The 16,085-nt window shown below is 44.4% G+C and overlaps 1 protein-coding gene across 10 annotated transcripts in view; it reads right to left on the reverse strand.

The window, feature by feature from the left end:
• Positions 1–14,411, reverse strand: part of amph (amphiphysin) — a 48,192-nt gene extending 33,781 nt beyond the window's left edge. For 7 of the 10 annotated variants that reach the window (XM_050032629.1, XM_050032632.1, XM_050032631.1 and 4 more), the window contains exons 1-9: positions 14,275–14,411; positions 12,593–12,673; positions 11,663–11,717; positions 11,480–11,574; positions 7,438–7,533; positions 7,034–7,341; positions 4,968–5,043; positions 4,781–4,863; positions 1,175–1,313 (exon numbers count right to left, since the gene is read on the reverse strand). In XM_050032629.1, coding sequence (XP_049888586.1) covers positions 1,175–1,313; positions 4,781–4,863; positions 4,968–5,043; positions 7,034–7,341; positions 7,438–7,533; positions 11,480–11,574; positions 11,663–11,717; positions 12,593–12,673; positions 14,275–14,343 — 1,002 coding nt within the window. In that variant the 5' untranslated portion in view covers positions 14,344–14,411. The remainder of the gene's footprint in view (positions 1–1,174; positions 1,314–4,780; positions 4,864–4,967; positions 5,044–7,033; positions 7,342–7,437; positions 7,534–11,479; positions 11,575–11,662; positions 11,718–12,592; positions 12,674–14,274) is intronic. The other 3 variants (XM_050032633.1, XM_050032628.1, XM_050032630.1) reach the window with 2 other exon arrangements.
• Between the last annotated feature and the right edge of the window lie 1,674 nt (positions 14,412–16,085).

Raw genomic sequence — 16,085 nt, forward strand, 5'->3', positions numbered from 1 at the left:
GATAGATTGTGCTTTTTTGGTTCATAGTTTATGATTGACGTGCGATTTATTCGCGTTTAGAGGGAATACATTTCCGTTATAACGGAAACGTGGGCACAGTTATCTATACAAAATACACAGACTAACTAACTAACTAACTGATTGACTAACATAAACAACTGAAAATTGAAAAAAAATTAGCTTGCAGCTCCGGTAACGGAAAGCATGAGGGAAAGCGGCTGACCGGAAGTCACGCACAAAAAAACGGAAGTTGATTACTATTTACTTCCGTGTTTGAAAATAAGGTGGATAATTGGAGCGGACTCCGCCAGGAATGTCCGCCGTCATTCGGGCTTCCATAGTCGAGCGCACTACCGCGTTGTAGTTTCCTGTAAAAATGTCCGTGAAAAATCCCCGCAATGTGAAAAATACATGCCGAGCAGTCTTTTGTGTGACACTGGTGCGCAGTCCGCGCGGTCCGCTTTTACCGGGCAGACCTCCACTGAGTCCGCTCCGCATACGTTCCGCCCGAGTATGCCGTCCGGTCGGTCTAAAAAATAAAAAAAAACCCGGTCCAAGACGGAATACCGAACCGAATTGGTAATACCAAGAACCGACCAAACCCTAACACCTACCTGTGACGGAGGTCTGGATCCAGTTCAGATAACATCTACCTGTGACGGAGGTCTGGATCCAGTTCAGATAACATCTACCTGTGACGGAGGTATGGATCCAGGTCAGAAAATATCCACCTGTGATGGAGGTCTGGATCCAGTTCAGATAAAATCTACCTGTGACTGAGGTCTGGATCCAGTTCAGATAACATCTACCTGTGACGGAGGTCTGGATCCAGTTCAGATAACAGACGGAGGTCTGGATCCAATTCAGATAACAGACAGAGGTCTGGATCCAATTCAGATAACATCTACCTGTGACGGAGGTCTGGATCCAATTCAGATAACATCTACCTGTGACGGAGATCTGGATCCAATTCAGATACCTGTGACGGAGGTCAGGATCCAGTTCAGATAAGATCTACCTGTGACGGAGTTCTGGATCCAGTTCAGTTAACATCTACCTGTGACGGAGGTCTGGATCCAGTTCAGATAATATCTACCTGTGACGGAGGTCTGGATCCAGTTCAGATAATATCTACCTGTGATGGAGGTCTGGACTAGTAAACGAGTAGATCTACCTGTGTAGGAGATTTGGGCCGTGGTGGTCCAGGTGAGACAGGGCGCAGCATGTGATTGGAGCTGAAGTCTGGACTGTCAGGTGGACTCTCGTCCTCTGGTGGCGACGGGGTTCTGGCTAGTCGCAGTGGTCCTGAATCACTGAGGGACGAGACAGAAACCACATGATCACACAGTCTTTTAATTGGCTGATCAGTGACAGATGGAGCTGCAGGTGGAGCTGCAGGCTGAGCCAATGACTCTGTAATCGTCTTCTGGACAAAGATGCTCCGGACATTGTTTCACAGTAGTGACTAATTTCTGTTTAGTTAAATCAAAGACCACCTGACATCCAGGTGACGCCCAGGCATACCGTCCTCCAGGGACCTTGAAATGTCCCTGAGTGAAGCCCAGCATCTGTACACTCATTATAAAAGGTGTGTAAGCCCGACATACTACACACGCAACAAACACTACAAAACTACACACACTCCCAAAACTACACGCCCTGCACAAACTACACACACCCTACACGCAGTACACAAATTACACAAACTACACAAATAAAACAAACTACACAAGTTACAAACTTCACACACTATGCAAATTACACATACGACACACACTACGCCAACTACACAAATTACACAAACTACACAAATTACACACACTACACACTACAGAAATTACACCAAATACACACACACACTACACAAATTACGCAAACTACACACTACAAAAAAGAAAATAAACTACACATATGGCACACACTACGCAAACTATGCAAATTACACAAACTACACAAATTACACAAATTACAGAAAGTACACACTACACACACGACACAAACAACACAAACTTCACACACTACGCAAACTACACAAATTACAGAAAATACACACAACACAAACAACACCAAGTACACAACCTACAGACACTAAAACTACACACAACCCAAACAACAGAAACTACACACACAACATAAATTACAGAAACTCCACACACTAGACAGATTACACAAACTACACACATTACACACTACACAAATTACACATACTACAAATACCTCACACACTACACAAACTACACACAATACACAAATTACACAAACTACACACACTACAGGAACTACACAAATTACACGACCTACACACACACACACACAACACAAATTACACAAACTACATACACAACACAAACTACATACATTACACAAACTACACAAACTACATACATTACACACACTACACAAATGTCAAACTACATATAATACACAAATTACACAGACTACACAAAAACTACACACACGACACAACACACTTCACAAATTACAAAAACTGCAAATACTTCACACACTACACAAACTACACACAATACACAAATTACAAAACTACACACACAATACACACTACAAAAAGTACACACACTACACACACGACGCAAATTACAAAAAGTACAGAAACTACACACATTACGCAAATTTCACAAACACACTATGCAAATTACACAAACTACATACACTACACAAATGACAAACTACACACACAACACAAATGACACAAACTACATACACTACCTGTCTGTCTTTCAATGTGTCTCTAACCTGTCTGTCTCAAAGTGTGTCTCTCTAACCTGTCTGTTTTACAGTGTCTCTAACCTGTCTGTTTTACAGTGTCTCTCTAACCTGTCTGTTTTACAGTGTCTCTCTAACCTGTCTGCCTCACAGTGTGTCACTCTAACCTTTCTGTCTTACAGTATTTCTAACCTGTCTGCCTTACAATGAGTCTTGAACCTGTCTAACAGTGTCTCTAATCTGTCTGTCTCACAGTGTGTCTCTAATCTGTCTGTCTCACAGTGTGTCTCTAATCGTCTCTAATCTGTCTGTCTCACAGTGTGTCTCTAATCTGTCTGCCTTAAAGTGTGTCTCTAATCTGTCTGTCTTACAGTGTGTCTCTAACCTGTCTGTCTCACAGTGTGTTTCTCTAACCTGTCTGTCTCACAGTGTGTCTCTCTAACCTGTCTGTCATACAATGTCACTCTAACCTGTCTGCCTTACAATGAGTCTTGAACCTGTCTAACAGTGTGTCTCTAATCTGTCTGTCTCACAGTGTGTCTCTAACCTGTTTGTCTCACAGTGAGTCTCTAACCTGTCTGTCTTACAGTGTGTCTCTAACCTGTCTGTCTTACAGTGTGTCTCTAATCTGTCTGTCTTACAGTGTCTCTCTAACCTGTCTGTCTTACAGTGTGTCTCTAACCTGTCTATCTCACAGTGTGTCTCTCTAACCTGTCTGTCATACAATGTCACTCTAACCTTTCTGTCTTACAGTATTTCTAACCTGTCTGCATTACAATGAGTCTTGAACCTGTCTAACATTGTGTCTCTAACCTGTCTGTTTTACAGTGTGTCTCTAATCTGTCTGTTTTACAGTGTGTCTCTAATCTGTCTGTCTCACAGTGTGTCTCTAACCTGTCTGTCTTACAGTGTGTCTCTAACCTGTCTGTCTTACAGTGTGTCTCTAACCTGTCTGTTTTACAGTGTCTCTCTAATCTGTCTGTATCAGTGTGTCTCTAACCTGTCTGTTTTACAGTGTGTCTCTAATCTGTCTGTTTTACAGTGTGTCGCTAATCTCTGTTTTACAGTGTCTCTCTAATCTGTCTGTTTTACAGTGTGTCTCTAATCTGCCTGTCTTACAGTATGTCTCTAACCTGTCTGTCTCACAGTGTGTCTCTAATCTGTCTGTTTTACAGTGTGTCTCTAATCTGTCTGTCTCACAGTGTGTCTCTAATCTGCCTGTTTTACAGTGTGTCTCTAACCTGTCTGTCTTACAGTGTGTCTCTCTAACCTGTCTGTCTTACAGTGTGTCTCTAACCTGTCTGTCTTACAGTGTGTCACTCTAACCTTTCTGTCTTACAGTATTTCTAACCTGTCTGCTTTACAATGAGTCTTGAACCTGTCTAACAGTGTGTCTCTAATCTGTTTGTCTCACAGTGTGTCTCTCTAACCTGTCTGTCTCACAGTGTGTCTCTAACCTGTCTGTCTTACAGTGTATCTCTAACCTGTCCGTCTTACAGTGTCTCTCTAACCTGTCTGTCTCACAGTGTGTCTCTCTAACCTGTCTGTCTCACAGTGTGTGTCTAACCTGGCTGTCTTACAGTGTGTCTCTAACCTGTCTGTCTTACAGTGTGTGTCTAACCTGTCTGTCTTACAGTGTGTGTCTAACCAGAGATAAATGTACTGAATTATTTATTTAATGACAATTAATTAGATGTTGAAACAAATCACAGCTGTTTAAATCTGAAGACATAATGTAGATTAATGATCGGTTCATTTTGGTGCTGAATTAAGATAATTTTTATTCTAAATATCCTGCAGAAATAAACCTCATGTTTATGCAAACATGAGCTGCACAGAAAACCTTCTTGTGATGTTTGCGGACTCAGCAGATGGTGCCTGTACATGTTTCATACAAACATCAGCTTTGAGGACAGAAGACGGATGAGACTCAGGAAACGAACACAAAAAGACTTATGTCTCTGAGATCATCTCGTTTTTTTTTCATCATTCGAACAATCAAACAAACAGCCAGCTGTTTTCATCAAATAGTATTCGAGGACAAAATGAAACTGACCTCGGCGCTCCTTGGATGGTGAACATTTTGTCAGAGTGCTGCTCACTCAGTTTGGTCATCACTTCGTACAGCTGCCGACAAACCTGCAGGGAGGTAACAAGTGATATGTCACAAAGTGCTCCAATCCCATTGGTCACACAGCTGAACCCTTTAGTGTCTGATGTAAAGACAAAGGACCCCCCCTCACCAGGGAAATCTCGCGGTGGAATTTGGTCTCCAGGTGCGTCACACTCTTAAAGGTGGTGATGTAGAAGCCGACACGGCTGCAGAGACCAAAGAGTTAAAGGTTAGACTTTGTAATTCTCCTGATAATTTAAATGTTTCTTGATCGATCGATCAAAATATTTTACAACACATGAAGTGACGATCGACAGACACAGTTCCTGTGTCAGACAGGTGTGCATAAAGTACTATTAGGATGGGATTAGTTTTACATAGGGATGTGGAATAATGTCAGTTTACCACAGGATGTCTGTAATATAATTGTCCGCTTCACACGGGACAAAATAATTCTACTCAGTTTGTGTCCTGGCGTCATCTCCCTGTCAACATGTGTGTGCTATGCTGTGGTGAAGGATGTTGGTGGAGCAGGGCATAAAGCATCAGCTGAAGGATAATAATAATTAATTATAGCTGCTGCGCAGCGATGGGTCGGGTCCGGGCATTTTTAGGCAATTCTGAGCAACAAGCAGAAGAATTGGAAGACGTTTAGGAATTTAGCAACACAATCTGCCTTTTGCATCAGCTGAGGCTTGAACTCACAACCTCTGAGACTAAGGATCAATTTCTATCTCACTGAGCTAATTAGTCAGTGACAGTTCATGTGTAGCTTCACAAACTGACTAAGCCAGACATGCAGGTTTAGCAGCCGTCCATGCATGGAAAAGCAGATTTCAAACCACTGTAAAAAATTCAGTTATCGAATCAAAAATCTGAAAATACACATATTGCATCTAGACAGCATGGAGATGTTGGTAATTTGTTTGTAACAATGATTGATTTGCTCCATAAGTGAAAAACTGTTTAAAATTGCCATTTTTACATTGACTCCAATTGTTCACATTAGAGCAAAATTCAAAATGCTGTCAAAAATTCAATTTTTGAGATAAAATTCTGAAATTTGCCACACATCATCTACCATGACTAGAATTTTGTCATTTTTTTCATGAACATTGAAGATTTATTTAGCAAGAATTTGCATGTATATGTTTACAGTACCGTTTACAGTCAAACATTTTGATGCACTGTAGGCTCAATTTTTGATAAATCAAAAATCTGAGAAATGTAGTTTGTGTAGGACAGTCTGAAGATGCTCTGTAGCAAGTTTGGTGTTAATTGAGCAATAATTGTGGGAGGAGATAGGTTAAAGAAGTTTTACAGTTTTTGAAAAAAAAAACAGAGTGATTAACTTTATAATTTTTAATAGTTTTAAATGTACAAAAGTTTCTTCAATATTGGGGCTATGAAAGTTGTGAAGTTGTAGCACGTATGGTTGATTTGTTATGAATTTTCAAAGTTTTGAACTTTAGACGCTTGCTGTAGCGCCACCATCGGGACTACTGGCTTGAGTTTACAGCTGAGGATATCTGGCATGAGACTGGACCTTTGTGCAAAGTTTGGTGAGTTTTCACCCATGGGAAGTATGATTTCCTCGGAAGAAGAAGAAGAAGAATACCTAGGATTACAATAGTGTCCTGGCAGCATAGCTGCCCGGACTCTAATGATTAGCCCAATATGAAATATTGCCCATGATCAAGATTGTGTGTACACAACGATTAGCAATATGGATTTATATTAGGCCTACCTAACGCAACCAGAAGTCTCGTGGCTCTGAAAAGTGCTTTCTTCTCATCCTTTATGATGGGTCTCCCACGTAGGGCTATGCCATCATTAGAAAAATGTCCACTATCATGACTGCCGACAACACGGAATGCTTCTTCAAGCACCTCCATCATTGAAAAAACGCGTAAAACTAGTTGTAAACGCAGCAAAATGGTTGTAAACAGGACGTGAAGAAATTTTTACATACATTTTTACAGAGGATCACGTTAGCACAGGATTAATATTAGGCCAGGTATTTTCTCCCGACCGTTTACAGAAGGTAAAAGTCACCGTAATTTTAACTGACATTATCCATAATGATCACAGACATGGCTTGCTCAGACGGGACTAAAATCCCTGGTAATAATTACTTTACCCCACGTCTCCATGTTAAAATAATCCCGTCCAAATAGGGCTTAAGACACGACTTACCTGTCCCACAGAGTCGGCAGTTCGTCCTGTAGACCAACGTTCAACTCATCAAACACTTTCTGAGCCTTTTTCAACTCTTCCTCTGCCTTCAAACAGAAACAAGTCTGATTAACAAACTGACCTCCACGCAGCACCTGAACGCACCACAGGTAACAGCTGCTGTATGAAACCCATGTTTCATCACAGATCACCAAGCTCACCTTTGTTATCTTACGGTCGTTCTTCATCCCTGACATCTGCAGAGTCTCCACATGATGACGAGCGCTGTCGTAGTCGATGAGTTTCCGACTTCTTTTGGCCACACGAGTCTGAAATGTCACGAAGTTTCGGTTTTACGTTGAAGAATCAGTTTCTGCATCAACACTGTCAAAGAATCTTTCACCAGATAACAAACGGTTTGTTACTTTGAGGTCTGGAAACTGCTGCAGGTACGCGTCAAGGTCCAGCAGCGTCGAGTCCACCAGCTTGTTATGAAAGTCCTCCCACAATGCATCACAGTCCTGTGGCAAACACACAGCAACTCATGTTGTCATAGTGACACATCGAAACTTTATTCTGTTATGAAAAAGACAGTCAACTTTTATTGGCAGGGGGCCGATGCCAGGAGGTCAGAGGCCAGTCAGTGGCCCCACACATGTAGGCAGGGTAAGCCCGGACGACTGTCAGGGGATCTGAAAGATCCACCCCCTGCAGTTTTTTTTTTTTAAAAACAAGTTTTATTTTGATGAGTTTTTTATGCACTCGGACACTTTACGCTGCTTTTTACAGCACTGAGCATGGACGGGCAACCTGCGGTCATTTCAGAGAGAAGGAAGCAGCAGACAGGAGGCAGTGTCAGACACGGCAAGTGGGGGTATGAAGCAGCTGCTGCCAACATGAACACATCGGGGGAATGCTCTTCTGGGTAGTTGCTAGGACAATTGTAGGGTGGTTGTCAGGGCGGTTGTCAGGATGGTTGTCAGGACAATTGTCGGGGCGGTTGTCAGGGTGATGGTTAAGACCGTTGAAAGGGTGGTTGTAAGGACAGTTGTCAGGGAAGTTGTCAGGGCGGTGGTAAAGACGGTTGTAAGGGCGGTTGAAAGAATGATTGTCAGAACAGTTGTCAGAACAGTTGTCAGGGCAGTTGTCTGGACAGTTGTCAGGCCGGCTGTCAGGGCTGTTGTAAGGACGGTTGTCAGGGAGGTTGTCAGGACAGTTGTCAGGTCAGTTGTAAAGGGCTGTTGTAAGGACGGTTGTCAGGGCGGTTGTCAGGTCAGTTGTCAGGTCAGTTGTAAGGACGGTTGTAAGGACGGTTGTCAGGGAAGTAGTCAGGGCGGTGGTAAAGACGGTTGTAAGGGCGGTTGAAAGGATGATTGTCAGAACAGTTGTCAGAACAGTTGTCAGGGCAGTTGTCTGGACAGTTGTCAGGTCGGTTGTCAGGACTGTTGTAAGGACGGTTGTCAGGACAGCTGTCAGGTCGGTTGTCAGGGCTGTTGTAAGGACGGTTGTCAGGGCGGTTGTCAGGACAGTTGTCAGGTCAGTTGTCAGGGCTGTTGTAAGGACGGTTGTCAGGGCGGTTGCCAGGACAGTTGTCAGGTCAGTTGTCAGGGTTGTCAGGACGGTTGTCAGGTCAGTTGTCAGGGTGGTTGTCAGGACAGTTGTCAGAACAGTTGTCAGGGTGGTTGTCAGGACGGTTGTCAGGACAGTTGTCAGGGCTGTGGTAAAGACGGTTGTAATGGCGACTGTCAGTTCAGTTGTCAGGGTGGTTGTCAGGACAGTTGTCAGAACAGTTGTCAGGGTGGTTGTCAAGGCGGTTGTCAGGATGGTTGTCAGGACAATTGTCGGGGCAGTTGTCAGGGTGATGGTTAAGACCGTTGAAAGGGTGGTTGTAAGGACGGTTGTCAGGGAAGTTGTCAGGGCAGTGGTAAAGACGGTTGCAAGGGCGGTTGAAAGGATGATTGTCAGAACAGTTGTCAGAACAGTTATCAGGGCAGTTGTCTGGACAGTTGTCAGAATGGTTGTCAGGTCAGTTGTCAGAATGGTTGTCAGGTCAGTTGTCAGGGGGGTTGTCAGAACAGTTGTCAGGGCTGTGGTAAAGACGGTTGTCAGGGCTGTGGTAAAGACGGTTGTAATGGCGACTGTAAGGACAGTTCTCAGGCTGGTTGTCAGGACGGTTGTCAGGTCAGTTGTCAGGGTGGTTGTCAGTACAGTTGTCAGAACAGTTGGCAGGGTGGTTGTCAGGACGGTTGTCAGGTCGGTTGTCAGGACAGTTGTCAGGGCTGTGGTAAAGACGGTTATAATGGCGACTGTCAGGACAGCTGTCACCCACATGACACCTGAACACAATTGTCAGGCTGTTGTAAGGACAGCTGTCAGGGCAATTGTCAGGGTGGTTGTCAGCACAGTTGTCAGAACAGTTGTCAGGGTGGTTGTCAGGTCAGTTGTCAGGGCGGTTGTCAGGACAGTTGTCAGGGTGGTTGTCAGGACAGTTGTCAGGTCGGTTGTCAGGACAGTTGTCAGGTCAGTTGTCAGGGTGGTTGTCAGGACAGTTGTCAGAACAGTTGTCAGGGTGGTTGTCAGGTCGGTTGTCAGAATGGTTATCAGGGCTGTTGTCAGGGTGGTTGTCAGGACAGTTGTCAGGGCAGTTATCAGGGCTGATGTCAGGGTGGTTGTCAGGACAGTTGTCAGGTCGGTTGTCAGGACAGTTGTCAGGTCAGTTGTCAGGGTGGTTGTCAGGACAGTTGTCAGGTCGGTTGTCAGGACAGTTGTCAGGTTAGTTGCCAGGGTGGTTGTCAGGACGGTTGTCAGGTCTGTGGTAAAGACGGTTGTAATGGCGACTGTCAGGACAGTTGTCAGAACAGTTGTCAGAACAGTTGTCAGATCGGTTGTCAGAATGGTTATCAGGGCTGTTGTCAGGGTGGTTGTCAGGACAGTTGTCAGGGCGGTTATCAGGGCTGATGTCAGGGTGGTTGTCAGGACAGTTGTCAGAACAGTTGTCAGGGCTGTGGTAAAGACGGTTGTAATGGCGACTGTCAGAACAGTTGTCAGGGCAATTGTCAGGGCTGTTGTAAGGACGGTTGTCAGGACAATTGTCAGGGCTGCTGTAAGGACGGTTGTCAGGTCGGCTGTCAGGACAGTTGGCAGGTCAGTTGTCAGGGCTGTGGTGAAGACGGTTGTAATGGCGACTGTCAGGACGGTTGTCAGGTCGGTTGTCAGGACAGTTGTCAGGTCAGTTGTCAGGGCTGTGGTGAAAACGGTTGTAATGGTGACTGTCAGGACAGCTATCACCCACATGACACCTGAACACAATTGTCAGGCTGTTGTAAGGACAGCTGTCAGGGCAATTGTCAGGGTGGTTGTCAGGACAGTTGTCAGGGCTGTGGTAAAGACGGTTGTCAGGGTGGTTGTCAGGACAGTTGTCAGGGCAATTGTCAGGGCTGTTGTAAGGGCGATTGTCAGGACAGTTGTCAGGGCTGTGGTAAAGACGGTTGTCAGGGTGGTTGTCAGGACAGTTGTCAGGGCTGTTGTAAGGACGGTTATCAGGGCAGTTGTCAGGGCAATTGTCAGGACAGCTGTCAGAATGGTTGTCAGGATCGTTGTCAGGACGGTTGTCAGGGCGGTTGTCAGGACAGTTGTCAGGGCTGATGTCAGGGTGGTTGTCAGAACAGTTGTCAATCAATCAATTTTATTTATAAAGCCCAATATCACAAATCACAATTTGCCTCACAGGGCTTTACAGCATACGACATCCCTCTGTCCTTAGGACCCTCACAGCTGATCAGGAAAAACTCCCCAAAAAAAACCTTTAACGGGGTAAAAACGGTAGAAACCTCAGGAAGAGCAACTGAGTTGTAAGGGCGGTTGTCAGAATGGTTTTCAAGACAGTTGTCAGGGCGGTGAAAAGGCTAATTTATGAAAAGTGCAAAAAAAAATCTCAGCATGAATGAACACATTTTCTCTGTGAATTAGAAAATGGTCTGGGGGGGCACCTGGTGCCCTGTGGGGTGGGCTGATTTAAACCACGGTGATAAGCTAGCAAGCTCCGCCCTCTGGTCTGGCTCCAGGAGGAGTCTCCACCTCCATGTTCAGGGTTGGACAGTAGCTCTTGGTCTGGCCCCTCACCTGGGACCAAGTGGCCTTGGGGGACCCTGTTGGAGGAGCTGTTGCCTACAGCGTCGCAGGGAAGCTCAAACCCCTCAACCACAACAAGGCGGTGATTCTCAGACAGGAAATGATTCTGTTTCTCCTCACTGTGATGTCACCAGTTACAAACATGACATCATGTGATAACAGCCATCATTAATCACCTGATCATGACAAGTGTTTGTAGTAACACTGACGTGGCGACTCTTGGCACCACAACACAAACGTCTCAAAGATTAAAGTTTCAGTTTGGCTGTTTGTGAACACACCTTCATCTGTCTGTGATGTGTTCAGGTGTCATGTGGGTGATTCTGTGACTCTGACCTTCCCAATGACCATGACGTCATCTTTTCCATGCCAGTCCGGTTCGTAGACTTCATGCAGAGACTGGGTCAGGTTGATGGAGGCCTGCTGCATCCCTGCAGGGACAAAAACTCAGTCAGCTGACGGACAGAGTTTTCTAAATCATTTTGTCTCTGTGAGACTTAACAATATAGTTTTTCTCACCTTTAATGGCGGACATGTAGGCCTTCATCTCCCTCTGCAGCCGAGAGCCTTCAGACTGACACAACACACACGGAAATATTCTACATCAGTGCTTTTATTTTGGCGGATTGTGATGCCTTCCTGTTTTCTGACAATCAGGTTGGTCATCTGCCGCATGCGGGGTTAGGTCTGGAATCTGGTTTCGTGGTCACAATGTTATTCAATGTCCGTCCAGAACTTCTTCTATAGTTTAACACAATATGGAGGTTAATGTTCGGCATGTCTGTCCATCAGAGACTGAAACAACCACACAATAACTCCTTTCAAGGGTCAACCCTGACCCTGACCCTGACCCTGACCCTGGCCCTGACCCCAGGATCCCAAGTCTTTAAGAAGACGGGCTTCATTGTTCTTATTAAGCTTCCTCACTGATAAGAAATAAAGTATTTCATCACTTCCTGTCCAACATCATGTAGAGTTCGATCTACAGTAGAAACTCTTCAGGTCATTGAGAAAGGTTTGACTTAAAGGACGATCACACTTTTAACTGGTTCTGACCATTAATGTTTTTGGCCCCTCCTACATCCATCTTCCTACTTACAAACGGAACCTCCACTTTATTTTCAAAATCAAGATCTGCCCTGATTCTTCCTCTTTTTGTTTTTTCTCCAGCCATCGTTCGTCACAGTCAGCACGTACGTTTATACATAAGGACCAACCTGCAACAGCGGGCGCTCTCACGTGTACGTGAGGTCGTCTTGTCTTTAACGGTGTGAGATTCATTATGGTGACAAAGTGCATTCATGTTTCCAGCAGACAATCCAGCGTGTCTGTGTGCATCAGTTTGAGTCATGAACTTACACAAAGTTATTCTGTGCTCAGGTCCATGAATCTTGTTTACATCAAAACAACCTAATGATTTGGTGACGCTGGTCTGTAAACATCGCTCACCTCCTGTCTCCTGAAATTGATGACCACTTGCTCAAACTGCTCATCTTTGGTCTCGTCAGCTTTTCCCAGTTTCTGCAGCACCTGACCAAACACAGGATGAAACAGATTCATGTCTGCCATCACTTTCATTCAACAGAAAATGTGTCGTCAGAAGAAAAATGTGACTGAGCACAAAATAATAAACATGTTTTTGTTGAGGTGTAAAAATAAAGACCAACAGAAAACATCAGTGATGTCATGTTGTCAACTGAACATAATGACCCAACAAACAGGAAGTAAATACAGTTTTGGTGAAGTTTGTTTTCAGCATGAAGAACGTCAGTGTGTGTTTAAGAGACAGGAAACAAGCAGACAGACAGAACTTCCTTTAAACAGCGAGCTGTGAAGCAGCTCCGCCCTCACTGCCGCCGCCACTGTGGCATTAATATGTAATGTGCAGTGTCTGGGTTGTATTTCAGATCAACGTGTCCCTGAACGCAGCACACATTTTTTCTTCTTGCTGGGTGGGCTTATTCTCAAATGTCAGTTTGCTGTGATCTCATTGGTCAGCTGTCTGTCCATATAAGGAGCTGCTCTCATTCACTGCCTGTGTGCAGGAGGGCGGGGCTTAGCCTCACACACAGAGAGTGAACCAGGTCCTGTTTCAGCACCATGGACAGTTCTCATTATCATATGAGAACCAGAACCATGAGGACTGAACAGTTTCAGCTCCAACTGGATCAAATGTAAGGACGTCCTGACCCGTGGGTTAGGGTTAGGGAGGTCAGGGGTCAGGGGTTAACCTGTGATTTCAAAATGATAAACTTGTATTTACACACTGAAAAATCTCGCACTATCAAATCTTTGTGAAAAATTTTCTAAATATGAACATTCATCGTCTTCAAACTTCTGAACCTGCGTCTTTTCACCATCATCATTTTTTTACACGTCTTTTCAGTTGAGTTGAACACCAAGAAACTGATTTTATTTATTTATTTATCTGTTAATTAAATGTAAATGAGTGGTGATGTAACGTTTTCATTTCATCTCGAATTCAAGCCAAAAATAAAAAAAACACACACTGTAGATGAACACTGTGTGTGTGTGTGTGTGTGTGTGTGTGTGTGTGTGTGTGTGTGTGTGTGTGTGTGTATGTTTACATGTTGTTTTAGTAACAGTTGATCAGCTAACTTTCTCAGTCTCTCCTATAAATAACATGCAGGTAGCTGATCTGGCGTCAGAAATGACGTCATCACGCCGCGGACACGGCATCCCCGCCCCCCCTTCTGCCGACCTTGGAGCAGGAAAACACCTCCTCACCTTATTCATTTAAAACATGAATTACCTGCGTGACATATTTCACCTCGTATGTGACGTCATCGCGAGGCGTTAAAATCCACCGTGGGTCTGTTTGAACCGAAAAACACACTCCGCCGTTTGCTAATGACCTGACTGGTTTTATGAGCTGATTTTAAACATGACGTCACCCTGTCTGTGCAGATCTATGTCTGATCATCACAAACACACACAAACACAACAAATAAACAAACAAATATCGGAGGAGACTGATGGAAGAAAAGCTGCTCAGGCCTGCAGCGGACTACACATCCATACATCTCTGTCCTCCTCCATCTGTCCCCCACCGTCAGCTCCTTCCCTCCGCCACCACCATCCTCATCATCCTCAGCAGCAGTAGCTCTTACCTTCTCCTGCGCGCGGTTCAACCGTTTCTGCACGTTTTTCGCGAAGATTCCCGTTTTGATTTCCGCCATGATGACTGCAGACCGAGAGGCGGATTAACCCCAGGAGACAGGGCTGACAGGAGGGGGAGGGGCGTGTGTGTGTGTGTGTGTGTGTGTGTGTGTGTGTGTGTGTGTGTGGAGGGGGCGGGGCTGACAGTGACGACACTCAGTCAGCTGATTGTTGGGATAAACAGGTTCAGTAGAAATAAAATGGATGCTGACGGTGGATCAGATTCTGTTTTCAGGTGTTCAAGGATCTCTTAGGTTCGTTTCTTGTGGTTTGGTGGGTGTGTCAGAGGTGTCAGCCAATCAGCAGCGACATGAGTATAAAACAAATTCTAGTAGATGTTGACTTCCTGTACGCAGTTTTTATTTCACACTCACTTTGGCACAGTAAACATCTGTTTCTCAGGGTGTCAGTAAAGTTATTAAAGTGATTAAAGATTTGAATTCAGACCGCTATGTTAAAGGGCAGCACGTCTGCGCCTCCATCAGCATCTGCGTCTGCATCTGTGTCTGTGCCTGCTCCTGCACCTGCATCTGCATCTGCATCCTTTACGCTCATCGTTAAACACACAGAGCCCTCAGTTCGTATTCTGTGTTCATTTTGTTGTTGTTCCATGCATCTTGAACCATCAGAGAAGGTGGAGGCGGTGCGGTTCAAGCGGGATGCGACCGCAAGAAATAACAAATAAATTTAAATAATGGCAGAACAGAAAGAATCAGTAATACAGTGAAAAGAATTCTCCGCCCACATGTCAGGATGTATTTCATGACCTCACAGACCACATAAAGGACACATGGAAGTGTGAGGACAATGATGTTAGTTAGAATAAATGAGCCTTAACCCAGCGCTCACCGTCATGTGTTAACCGGCGCACTGAATCAAAGCGAACCAAGAACAGTGTTCCAAAAACAGGATGTGATGTCAAAATAAAAGAGCGAGCTCCATTCAGCCCCGATGACATGCAGCAAAACATTTATTTAAACAGAGACAGAGATGTGTTAAACATCCTGTTGTGTTACGGAGACACAAAGCAGGCTGACTTCTACTCAATTCAAAGATCTTTATTGACAACCTGAGAAACACAGAACCGTATGATTGGCTGACACCACTGACCGTGACCACAAATGAGAGGAAACGTATCTCAAAGCTTGTTTCACACCATCTAAAGGAAACGTGTCATTTCACCTGGAAAAACATTTCAGAACTAACGTGTCCTGAGGAGAGAAAAACAGTGTACAGTCAGTTTATTATTTAATTTTATTTATTTTTTATTATCTAATGTGGAGTTCATCAGACTGAGGTCATTATTTAAAGCAGCTGTGCGGAACTTTACGTTTTCGTTGATTATAGCGCCCCCTTATAAACTGAGGACAACTGCCTGCTGTATATTTGTGTTCATGGTCACAGTCACAGATAATTTTGTGGCGTTTGTTGTAACATTACTAGACAAAAGCAGCTAACGTTACATTAAGCTTGCTTATAACTTCCATATCGTCATATATTGAAGTGAAACAAGGTCTAACAAGTTGCGGTATATTCTCTGAATAAAAACAAAAATTACATACCTGTGGATTAGGAAAAGGGCCAACTAAGGATCAGTTTTAAAACCTATCAATTCTCTCAGCTCTCTCCACTTGGTGAATGCCCGACCGAGGTTTACACGTGTTTGGGCTCAAGCGCTATCACTGTCCCGTTTAGCCTTCTTCTGTTCTTTTTCTTTTAGATGGTGCTCCTTCTTTATCCGCCATGACATCGAAAGTACAAC

The sequence above is a fragment of the Epinephelus moara genome, chromosome 21 (genome assembly GCF_006386435.1).
Source record: "Epinephelus moara isolate mb chromosome 21, YSFRI_EMoa_1.0, whole genome shotgun sequence".
Taxonomy (NCBI): Eukaryota; Metazoa; Chordata; class Actinopteri; order Perciformes; family Serranidae; genus Epinephelus; species Epinephelus moara.